The following is a 12,191-nucleotide window of genomic DNA, read 5'->3' as shown; positions in this document are numbered from 1 at the left end:
GCGTGTGCATGTGCGCATGTTTATGTTGAGGGGAAATAAAATCTCTCAAAATGTTAATATTCTTGTGATTTATTCATGCTTATTAATATGAAAAAAAGCCAAGTGCCTTCTATCAGTTGAAGATACAGATCAGCAGCAGTCACTGCAATAGAAAAGTGCATTCGCTTGTGGAGTGTTGCAAACCATATAGACAGACAAATGTAACAAAGTGCAAGTGATCATAGCCAAAATGTAGGACAACACAGCATTTTGCTTCCCCTAAAGTCAACCGAGAGGAGTGAACTAACCAAAAGGTGTGCACCTGCCACTGTAACCATAACATCAGAGTGATGCAGCACTGTGCCATGGTATTGGTCCTGCAGTTTGCCAGTACCCATTCCTTATAGCAAACAGTCAATTTTAGCAAACAGCCTCTTTTAGAGTGTCTCTCTGAGCAGAGCCCTGTTTGAATATCCTGACAATCCATTATTTCTTTCCATGAAGTGATTACTAAATCAGCCATGACTGGACAGGTGCAAGCTATGCAGTATAGCATTCCCTTTCACCTGCAAAATCGATTTAGATGGGTGATTACTTCAAGGAAGGGAGAAGGGAAGGATGCATGTTCATAGTATTGAGATAGATCACACAGCAGTCTTGCCCATCACAGCCGTCTTGCCCATCACAGCCGTCTTGCCCATCACAGCCGTCTTGCCCATCACAGCCGTCTTGCCCATCAGGATGCTCTGTAGTTGTTTGATCTTTCCATCCTGTGGCAGTGGTGTCAGGCTCAGGTCTGCCCGGTCATCCTCATCCAGGAGCTGCTCAATGTAGCAGGAGGAGCCCAGGAGGACATGGCCTGTAGCCTGCATGGAGAACAGGGTCCATCTCAGAGCCTCCCTACAAGAACAGGGAAAAATATGTCAGACAAGAGTTGAGAAAGGAGGTTATCTTACTGGAAACTTTTGGAGTTTACCAGTAAACTACCAGAGGGGGAACATTATCAGAAGCCATTTAGTTGCCTTTTTGAGTACTTCAGATTATTACAGGTACCTGTAATTATCTCCGGCCCTCGGTGTGGCCTTATCACAAGTAAAATATATGAAATAATAAAATAAGATGATTTTAAAAATAGAATAGCAAACCTGTAAAACATTATCATAAATCTAAACCATCAAAATAGTGAATACCATTGGTGTTTAAACTGACTTGCCTAGTAAAATAACGGTTAAATAAAATGAGGGTTTCAGCATGAAATACATATATAGATTCATTTTACAATGTCTATGTATTTCTTGTTTCTTTCACAACTGCCAAACTGCTGGAAGTTTCAGAGTTAATTGAAAATAATGCCATTGTTATTTTCTCTAGAACCATAGTCTATCCACTAGAAACTCATCGACAATATTAACACAGATATCTAAAAAAATATATACAGTACCAGTCAAAAGTTGACATAAACCCTTGAATTAGTAGGTTTCTGTATTTTTTCTATTTTCTACATTGTAGAATAATAGTGAAGACATCAAAACTATGAAATAACACATATGGAATCCTGCAGTAACCAAAAGTGTTACAGAAATCAAAATATATTTCATATTTTTCAAAGTAGCCACCCTTTGCCTTGATGACAGCTTTGCACACTCTTGGCATTCTCTCAACCACCTTCATGAGGTAGTCACCTGGAATGCATTTCAATTAACAGGTGTGCCTTGTTAAAATTTAATTTGTGGAATTTTTTCATTCTTTATGCGTTTGAGCCAATCAGTTGTATTGTGACAAGATAGGGGTGATATACAGAAGATAACCCTATTTGGTAAAAGACCAAGTCCATATTATGGCAATAACAGCTCAAATAACCAAAGAGAATTGACAGTCCATCATTATTAAAACATGAGTCAGTCAATGCAGATTTTGTTTTCTTCCATTCATAGTTTTGATGTCTTCACTATTATTCTACAATGTAGAAAAGGATTGAGTAGGTGTGTCTGAAATTTAGACTGGTACTGTACACGAATACATTTTTCAAATATATATTAACAAAGTTACCATATATGGATGATCTGTTAATCACCAAAATTACAGAAGATTCCAGTAACATTGGTTAATTCCCGGCACCTTTGCAACTCTATGTCAGACAGATGCCTGTACTGTAGATAGTGATCAGACAGATATAATATAGTCAGAGAGATAGGGAAACTCCGACAGGGCAGGGCTGGAACCTGCATCTCCCTAATCTCTCTCTCCTAGTTGAGATACAAGTTTCTTTCTCTCCAGTGACTTTTCAAAGAGAAAAATAGGAGCAGAAAATGAAATCTAGAAACCTGTTATTTGTTGATTCTGCACAATTTAAATCCTTGTTGTCACAACCGCTCAGCTAAAGCCGAAAATCAGCAGCTCTCAGCACTTATGACATAACCTAAATGTATCTGAACATACAGAGCCTTCAGAAAGCATTCACACCCCTCAACTTTTTCCACATTTTGTTGTGTTACAGCCTAAATTTTGTTTTATTTGTCACTGATCTACACACAACATCCCATAATGCCAAAGTAGATTTTTATATATTTTTTATAAATGTTTACAAATTAATAAAACATGTAAAGCTATAATGTCTTGAGTCAATAAGTATTCAAGTCATTTGTTATGGCAAGCCTAAATAAATTCAGGAGTAAAAATGTGCTTAACAAGTCACTTAAGTTGCATGGACTCACTGTGGGCAATAATATAGTGTTCAGCATGATTTTTGGATGACTACCCCATCTCTGTATCCAACACATACAGATAATTGTAAGGTCCCTCAGTCAAACAGGGAATTTCTAGTACAGATTCAACCAAAGACAAGGGATGTTTTCCAATTGTTTGCAAAGAAGGGCAAATATTGGTAGATGATTTTTTGTTTTTTTTAAGACTGAATATCCCTTTGAGAATGGTGAAGTTATTAATTACACGTTGGATGTGTATCATTACACCCAGTCACTACAAAGATACAGGTGCCCTTTCTAACTCTGTTGCCAGACAGGAAGGAAACCACTCAGGGATTTCACCATGAGGCCAATGGTGATTTTAAAACAGTTACAGAGTTTAATAGCTGTGACAGGAGAAAACTGAAGATATAGTTACTCCACAATCATGCATCCTGTCCAAAATATGCATCCTGTCCAAAATATGCATCCTGTCCAAAACATGCTTTCAATAAGGCACTAAAGTAAAACTGCAAAAAATGTGGCACTGAACTTTTTGTCCTGAATACAAAGCGTTATGTTCGGGGCAAATCTAATACAACAAATCACCGAGTATCACTCATATTTTCAAACATGGTGGTGGCTGCATCATGTTATGGGTATCCTTATCATCGGCAAGGACAAGGGAGTCTTTTAGGATAAAAATAAACTTAATTAAGGTAAAACACAGGCAAAACATTCAACTTTCCAACAGATCGGCATGAAAATCTATGGCAAGACTTGAAAATGGCTGTCTAGCAATGGTCAACAGCCAACAGGACGGAGCTTGAAGAATTTTTTAAAGAATAACTGTAAAATATTGTATAATCCTGGTGTGCAAAGCGCTTACAGACTTACCCCAAAAGATTTACAGCTGTATTCAGCTGTATTGGAATCAGTGGAATGGTATCAAATACATGGAAACCAGGTGTTTGATGCCATTCCATTTGCTCTGTTCCGGCCATTATTATGAGCTGTTCCCCCCTCAGCAGCCTCCTGTCATTGACTCAGAGGGTTGAATACTTATCTAAATCAAGCTCTATATATTTTTTTTCCCATCAAAAAAATGTAAAATGTTAGAATTTTTCTTCTACTTTGAAATAAGAGTATTTTGTGTAGATAGTTGACAAAAAAATGACAATTAAATCCAACAAAATGTGGTACATTTCAAGGGGTTCGAATACTTTCTGAAGGCACTGTATCAACTCAACCTCCTCCTAAATCTTACAAACTCACCTTTAAGCACCCACATCAACACACAGAGATATTACTCACTTCAGCATCTTCTTGGCAGCGTAGCAGCGCACATCGTAGGACACAGAGTAGGTTCCATACAGCGTGGCCTTCACATTCAGACAGCCAATGAAATCCTGAGGGTTGTTCTTGTATAGGTCAAAGGTTATTCTAGCCACATCTTTTCTGCGCTGGTGTTTGAGCTCATTTTGAATTCGGGGATGAGTGTTCTGGGAGCCAAAAGGTGGAGAAAGAGGGCGGGATATGAGAGAGGAGAAACGAGCCAAATCAATTTTCCCCAGTTAACACAAATTAAGTCGAGTCTCCTACAGCTTATTTATGGGAAACTCAAATTGAGTGTGAAGGAAAACTGCATATATAACCTCTGACACTTAGTGTCTGTCAAACTAAGATGGATGAACGCAATACTAGCTAGCCCCCCCTACACTCTCCATCCAGGAGCTCCAGTCATCTGCAAAGGAAGGTAACAAGCATTGGAATACAGATTCATTCATTCGGAACAGTGGAAGGACAACAGGAGAGGAAATTGTATTATGTTAATGAGACACGCTCAGCATGACAGGAGCCAAGTAAACACACAGGGTGATGCCATTCAGGTGGCAGAACATCATTTAATGAATATGGAAATGACCTGCTTTGGACAAACACAAACTCATCAACTCTGACTCAAATGGTGCTTTAATTGTGGCCAAAAGTGTGAGGTAACTAAATGAGGGGGTTATGATTTGCCATACATGTCAGACATGCTTTCACTCAACTCTTCCCCCAGAATAAGAATGCTTTTGCGTTTATCTGAATGGAATCATTTCTGAATATGCTTACTCTATATTCAATCCCAAAAGTTCAGGTCATTCATATACAATATGGGAGTAGATTTTCTTGTTCATCCCATCTTATCTAAAAAGGCAGGCTATACAACTACATCTTCATCTGAGAACACGTCGGCACTGATGATGATAATACACAGAAGTGAAGCCTGTTCACCATTCTACCAGTGACCCTGTGTAAATGCGCCACCCAGTGGACTCTGGTAAGAAGGTCATGCATATGTCACCCTACCAACCTGTGGAAGTGTCCACTTCTGCCCCTTTTCCAGGACCATGAGGACAGCGTTGTCTTGCAGGGTCAGGAAGAACTCCTCCGTATCTACCCCCGTCCCGTCTTCATCCAGCACCACGGCACTGACGCAGGACACGTGCAGAGAGTCCATGGCCTGAGAGGGAACAAACTACCCATTAGCCTGGAGGAGATAGAATCCAGTCATTAGGGACTACAGAATCATTCCCCCTCTCAAAAGTAGTTACTTAGCCACTCCATTCTCTTGCGTGTCATAGATTTCTACAGTGAATAATACAAATGGCGAGTTTAAAAAAAAAAAGACTGTATATCTCTGCTGAGGAGATAAGTTCCTGAAAAGTCTCAATATCATGTATTATCATTAAGTTAAACTTTTCAAAGACATGCGTAAGACAGCAGTAGTGTCACAGTTGGAGAGCCAGAACAACAGAGACAATTGTCAGTATGTGCATGTGCGCATGCAAGCATTTGAGGAAAACCGTTAGTTCTTTCTGCTTCCCTTTGAAAGCCTCTGACTCACCCATCCGTTCATTCCTTTATCCATCTGAGTCACATTGTTGACTGGATTGAATTTATGATGCCATAAATGAGTAGAGTATGGAACCAGACTCCCTCACTCATACACCACTCTTCTCTCATTCACACTCACTGAAGTTAGAGACTTATACAGTGGGGCAGAAAAGTATTTAGTCAGCCACCAATTGTGCAAGTTCTCCCACTTAAAAAGATGAGGCCTGTAATTTTCATCATAGGTACACTTCAGCTATGACAGACAAAATGAGAAAGAAAATCCAGAAAATCACATTGTAGTATTTTTAATGAATTTATTAGCAAATTATGGTTGAAAATAAGTATTTGGTCAATAACAAAAGTTTCTCAATACTTTGTTATATACCCTTTGTTGGCAATGACAGAGGTCAAACGTTTTCTGTAAGTCTTCACATGGTGTTCACACACTGTTGCTTGTATTTTGGCCCATTCCTCCATGCAGATCTCCTCTAGAGCAGTGATGTTTTGGGGCTGTTGCTGGGCAACACGGACTTTCAACTCCCTCCAAAGATTTTCTATGGGGTTGAGATCTGGAGACTGGCTAGGCTACTCCAGGACCTTGAAATGCTTCTTACAAAGCCACTCTTTCGTTGCCCGGGCGGTGTGTTTGGGATCATTGTCATCCTGAAAGACCCAGCCACGTTTCATCTTCAATGTCCTTGCTGATGGGAGTTTTTCACTCAAAATCTCACGATACATGGCCCCATTCATTCTTTCCTTTACACGGATCAGTCGTCCTGGTCCCTTTGCAGAAAAACAGCCCCAAAGCATGATGTTTCCACCCCCATGCTTCACAGTAGGTATGGTGTTCTTTGGATGCAACTCAGCATTCTTTGTCCTCCAAAAACAACAAGTTGAGTTTTTACCAAAAATGTATATTTTGTCATATGGTCAGATGAAACCATTCTTCCAATCTTCTTCTGGATCATCCAAATGCTTAAGCAGGGGGACACGTCTGGCACTGCAGGATTTGAGTCCCTGGCGGCGTAGCGTGTTACTGATGGTAGGCTTTGTTACTTTGGTCCCAGCTCTCTGCAGGTCATTCACTAGGTCCCCCCGTGTGGTTCTGGGATTTTTGCTCACCGTTCTTGTGATCATTTTGACCCCACGGGGTGAGATCTTGCGTGGAGCCCCAGATCGAGGGAGATTATCAGTGGTCTTGTATGTCTTCCATTTCCTAATAATTGCTCCCACAGTTGATATCTTCAAACCAAGCTGCTTACCTATTGCAGATTCAGTCTTCCCAGCCTGGTGCAGGTCTACAATTTTGTTTCTGGTGTCCTTTGACAGCTCTTTGGTCTTGGCCATAGTGGAGTTTGGAGTGTGACTGTTTGAGGTTGTAGACAGGTGTCTTTTATACTGATAACAAGTTCAAACAGGTGCCATTAATACAAGTAACGAGTGGAGGACAGAGGAGACTCTTAAAGAAGAAGTTACAGGTCTGTGAGAGCCAGAAATCTTGCTTGTTTGTAGGTGACCAAATAGTTATTTTCCACCATAATTTGCAAATAAATTCATTAAAAATCCTACAATGTGATTTCCCTGATTTTTTTTTTCATTTTGTCTGTCATAGTTGAAGTGTACCTATGATGAAAATTACAGGCCTCGATCATCTTTTTAAGTGGGAGAACTTGCACAATTGGTGGCTGACTAAATACTTTTTTTGCCCCACTGTATCTCCCTCACTAACTTTAAGCATCAGCTGTTAAAGCAGCTTACCGATCGCTGCGTCTGTAAATAGCCCATCCAAACATCTACCTGCCCCATCCACATATTTGTTTTTCTGCACTTTTGCCCACCAGTATTTCTACTGCACATCCTCATCTGCACATCTATCACTCCAGTGTAAATTGCTAAATTGTAATTACTTCCCCACTGTTGGCCTATTTATTGCCTTTACCTCCTTACTTTATTTGCACACACTGTATACAGATTTTTCTATTGTGTTATTGACTGTACATTTGTTTATTCCATGCGTAACTGTTGTTTTTGTCGCACTGCTTTCCTTTATCTTGGCCAGGTCGTAAATGAGAACTTGTTCTCAACTGGCCTACCTGGTTAAATAAAACGTGAAATAATTGTTATTTTAACTTGTAGTCCTCCCTCAAGCACCCTCTTCATCCCTCCCTCTTCTCCTCACTTTGTTGAGTAGGTCTCGTAGCCCATCAGCCATGATTCCCTTCTTAACGCTGCGGTCAGCACTGGTGACCCGGAAGGGCTTAGGTCGAGGAGTCCCGACAAGAAGCTGCTGGGTCATGGAGGCACTGGCTGATACACTGGCTGTCACACACCTGGTGGAGATACATACACATAGTCAAATTGTAAAATCTATTGGAAAACGATGCTAACTTTGACTCTATGACTCATGTCCTACGATGTAAAAAGAAAAACCCATTAAACATTACTGAAAGCAGTCTTATGATAACCAATAGGGCACATCCCCTTAGTGCTGCGGAATCAGGCTCTTACTTGGAGAGTGAGGCAGGGGACAGGAGACTGAGGGACTTCATGGCATAATCCATCCTTTGGATCCTCAGCTAACAGCGTCTGAGGATTCACCAATGTAGTCTTTATTGCTGCAGTTACAACATGTCACCAACAGGTGAGGCTATCACCACACTGACTGAACATGGCACTGGTGGAATTATTTTTGACCAAAAAGTATTTCGTATGATAGAAACATGACCGACATGAACACACAAACAAACCATGACTACAGCTCCAAACAGTAATATTGCTGGAGAGAAAAGGCAACCCTTTACAGCTCACTAACAGACAATATGTTGGGTCACATGTGTAGGCTACAGCAGATACTCGAGATGTCAGCTACCATAATGTAGTTCACCACAGCTAGCACTTCATTATACTGTAATGGTCTCGCGATTATTACCCATCTGTCCTGAATGAAAACAGTTTTATAAAATTAATGTAAAGAAATTCTACAAAAGAAATACACAATGCTAATTAACTCCTGAAACATTAATTCCTAAAAATGTGACAGAAAACAGAGCGGACAGTTGTGCCACTAAATCTCTGGTCTGTATTGAGTTTGGGTTACCTTCTTTGGCTTTCTCTCCCGTCTCTATGAAACAAAGGTCCAATATCTAAATCGATGGATCCTTGATTTCTCCCTGTCGTCTCTTTTTTGCTCCCTCTCCCTCTTGCATCACTTGTTCTTTCACCTTTGTTCTAATCTGTCGACTGTATGCAGTCATTTATATTGAGCAACTCTACACCCTCCCACTATCCCGCCCCTTGCCCCTATAACTGTAATACCCTGCAATCTGATGTGTGTCACTTCTATTCTCTATTCGGTCTTTCTACTTTATGCTTGAAACTGAGACGTGAATGAGTGAATTCTCATGCACTTAAACACAGGGCTGATACAGCTGGCCTTGCCAGTAAAAAGAGCAGAAGCCACTTCTTAAATCGACACCGTGTGGGTCTGTCCTCTGATATAGCCCCAAAGCATTTTGTCTGATCAAACTTGATTACCACAGTCTAAGACACACAGTGAGTAAGTGAAACTGTGGTATAGGGTAACACTATAAAGTCACGCTATAAAGTTTCCAAAAATAGAAACATGACAAATCCCAGCCCTGTAAATCACTAGATGCCAATAGTAATTGGCCAACTGATATGAGTCCATCAGTAAGCCCACAATCTTGCGGTTGTTATCTGACCAATGTATCACACACACACACGTCACTCATTGTCTTGCGTCAGATGGCCACCTGCACGGACTCCTGGCAACAGCCTCGTCACCTTAGAATGACGCCATCTGACAGAACACAATGACACATCAATTGAATTATACATCATAGGGAGTGCCCTGCACTTTCAACTTCATCACACCACACACTTTGCAAAGCCCAGGTCAGATGTAGCTCTAGATGTTATTGTGTAGACTCTATGGGTCGTATTTCAACTGTGGTAAATCAAAAAGACGCAAAGTATGTAGACAGGATTAATCTGACTCAAACTGAGGTGTGAGAAAACAAAACCATCAATTCAATCACAGATCATCTTCAAAACCCTCATTATCGAGTCTGATCAGATCTGAGCTAAAAATGGGTCATCTCCACCCGAGAATAGCAGCGCACACTAGCAGTAGCGTTTTAGGGGCAGCCACTGATGTACACACTTGTCCTTTGACCTCATGTCTGGTGTGGTCCAATGAAACCTCAGGGTCACTGGGGATGGAGGGACCGCCTTGGCTTTCACGTGTTGAGGGACTGAAGATACATTTTACAGAACACAGTGTCAAGACCTCCTGCAGTCCTTTAGTTTGGTGAGAAATTACTGGACTCTTTCACAATTTGCTCTCTCTTGCCAGTTATTTCACACACTGTCTGTGACCCTCTAGCTTTTACACACAGCAATTCCCCACAACAATACAGAGCATTCACAAGCACACTCAACCACAAGAACATTTAGAACAAACATACACACTGAAATGAAAAGACAATTCAACTGCATCTCAAGTCGAAAACACACACACACACCTGGCCATGTACGCTTAGCCAAATAATAAAAGCACGTAAATGGATTAGGGACAGAGAGGAGTGCAGGAGAGTGTGATAAAATGCTTAAGTTCATTGAGATGACAATGTCCTGCTGTTTATGCTGTGCTGTTACAACACACACCTCATTACACAAGCCAGAGGCACATTATTAAACACAGTGGCAGGATCATCTTCACTATAAACCCTGTTAAACCTCAGTTATACAGCTAGGGTAACTCGGGTCACAACCTCACAGTACCAAGTTACCACCTCAGCCATCTTGCACTGGGTCAAAATAGGTCAAGTGCCAGGGTCAGGACCAGCCCTTGATCATGACTCTCAGTTCCATTACGTTACACCTAAGTGTCATTGGACGAAGGCGTCTTCTGTACGAGGGAGTTTTGTTAAGAGCTCCAACGCTCAGTCTGAACATTAACGCACATCGCTTGCGGTACAGTTTTGGAAGCATAAGGACCTTATCTTTCATATCAGCAAGAAATCATTTTCAAAAAAGAAAACCTTCAAATATACACCTTTATAGGGTTAGTGTTCCCACAAGGCCATATCTCCATGTCTCAGTGCAGAGGGACCAACTCTGCTAATTAGCTATCTAGCATGCTCCGAACACCTGTGTGTAACAGAAGAAGGCCGCCAGAAATGTGTTATTGCTGAAAAATACTGTCAGCTGCAACTGTGAAGAAGCCAGTTAAAATAGTGTACATACAGTAAGTATGTTTTCTGCATTTTGTGAAATTATTTCGATGTGATATGAAAGTAACAGGCTTTATATTTCTAGAACCATTATGGAACTGAGATTCAATTCACGTTTAGATGGAGTATTTGGCTGCTAGAGCCAGTCTACCTCTGAAAAGAACCTAAGGTTCTTGGACTTTAAGGAGTAATGGTAACCTTGGGCTCCTTAAGAGTACATCTTGGCCTAGGTCAGGAATCGTCAAAGCTCAACAACCTAGGCTACTGTACATTAGAATGTGTGCAATGTGTATTATGGTTGTGTGCAGATTTAATCTGCACAATAACACACATTTCATGATATACAATGTCAAACTCAGGACCATGTCCATTCTATTCAATCAGTGCACACCAAGTACCTGCTACATTAGGCCTACTATTGAGAAGTCTTCAATTAATTATTTGAATGTCAGGGGCAGATGTAAATCGCAAACTTACTTTTTGGTATTTCTTTGAGTCAAAAAGCATCTCCTTACGGCTGTCTGGAGAGTGTCATCCACCTGGCCATTATTGGCAGCACCTGTTTTAATCACATGATAAATTAGAGCTAAATTAGAGCTACTGTGCTGAACATAGGCTATAAACACTGACATACATTAAATGTGTTCTTCATAAGTTTGACAGGACCAGAGGGTGTATCCGTGAAAATTATTCTGGTACTTTAATGCATGGTTTATAAATTGCTTCGTCCAACGTTGTGTGAATAACGACACCATGTGGACAAATGTCAAATTACCTCCCAACACCCGTGAGGCTGCTCTCGGTCGAGCAACTGAACGGGCATATCGTCTAAATGATTCCCGAGGCCGTCGACGCTATCAGGAAGGTATTCAATCTCAAGTATGTCCTGCTTAATTCACTACGGTTGTAACCGCTCTGATGCACCTCAGACCGCTTCGGGGTAGTAAACAATGGGCTACAATAAGTTGTCAACTACGGTCTCGGTTACGCAGGAAAGTGACCAAAAATTAGGCCCCAAGGTTTAGTGACTCATCTGTATTTTCTTTTCAAATATCCGTTTCTATTTCTAAAAATAGCTCTTAACTTGTTTTGTCAATGTTGGTAGTGTAGTAGACTACACATGACAACAGAAACCAAAAGGGGAGTGATAGCCTACATTTGGGCTAGGACAGTTGGCTCATTATAGGCATTTATTTTATTCTTCAAAAATGTATGCAGGTATCATACATATTGTGCTTATTAATTGATGATAAAATGCTTCTCATAATGAACATCGTATATTGAAAGAACATTATACTATACGCTACTTCTGTATAGCCTATGGTGTGTGTGTATATATATATAATATATATATATATATATATATATATATATATATATATATATATATATA

At 40.5% G+C, this 12,191-nt stretch overlaps 1 protein-coding gene across 3 annotated transcripts; it reads right to left on the bottom strand.

Annotated features, from left to right (window-relative positions):
- Positions 1-53: 53 nt before the first annotated feature.
- On the bottom strand, positions 54-11,391 carry cidec (cell death inducing DFFA like effector c). 3 transcript variants are annotated; one of them, XM_036983426.1, is made up of 7 exons: positions 8,641-8,791; positions 8,052-8,129; positions 7,723-7,873; positions 5,020-5,169; positions 3,978-4,165; positions 719-879; positions 54-682 (listed from the first exon to the last, which is right to left on the bottom strand). In XM_036983426.1, exons 2-7 carry the CDS (start codon positions 8,102-8,104, stop codon positions 624-626), a joined length of 762 nt encoding a protein of 253 aa, XP_036839321.1. In that variant the 5' UTR covers positions 8,105-8,129; positions 8,641-8,791; the 3' UTR covers positions 54-623. The 3 variants fall into 3 exon arrangements, with proteins under 3 accessions (XP_036839321.1, XP_021465246.2, XP_021465244.2); XM_021609571.2 differs by lacking the exon at positions 8,641-8,791 and adding an exon at positions 11,276-11,391 and having other exon boundaries at positions 54-879; XM_021609569.2 differs by having other exon boundaries at positions 54-879.
- Positions 11,392-12,191: the final 800 nt, after the last annotated feature.

Source organism: Oncorhynchus mykiss, chromosome 7 (assembly GCF_013265735.2).
Source record: "Oncorhynchus mykiss isolate Arlee chromosome 7, USDA_OmykA_1.1, whole genome shotgun sequence".
NCBI lineage: Eukaryota > Metazoa > Chordata > Actinopteri > Salmoniformes > Salmonidae > Oncorhynchus > Oncorhynchus mykiss.
Note: the sequence above shows the minus strand (reverse complement) of the source record. Positions and strands in the feature narration are given on the sequence as shown.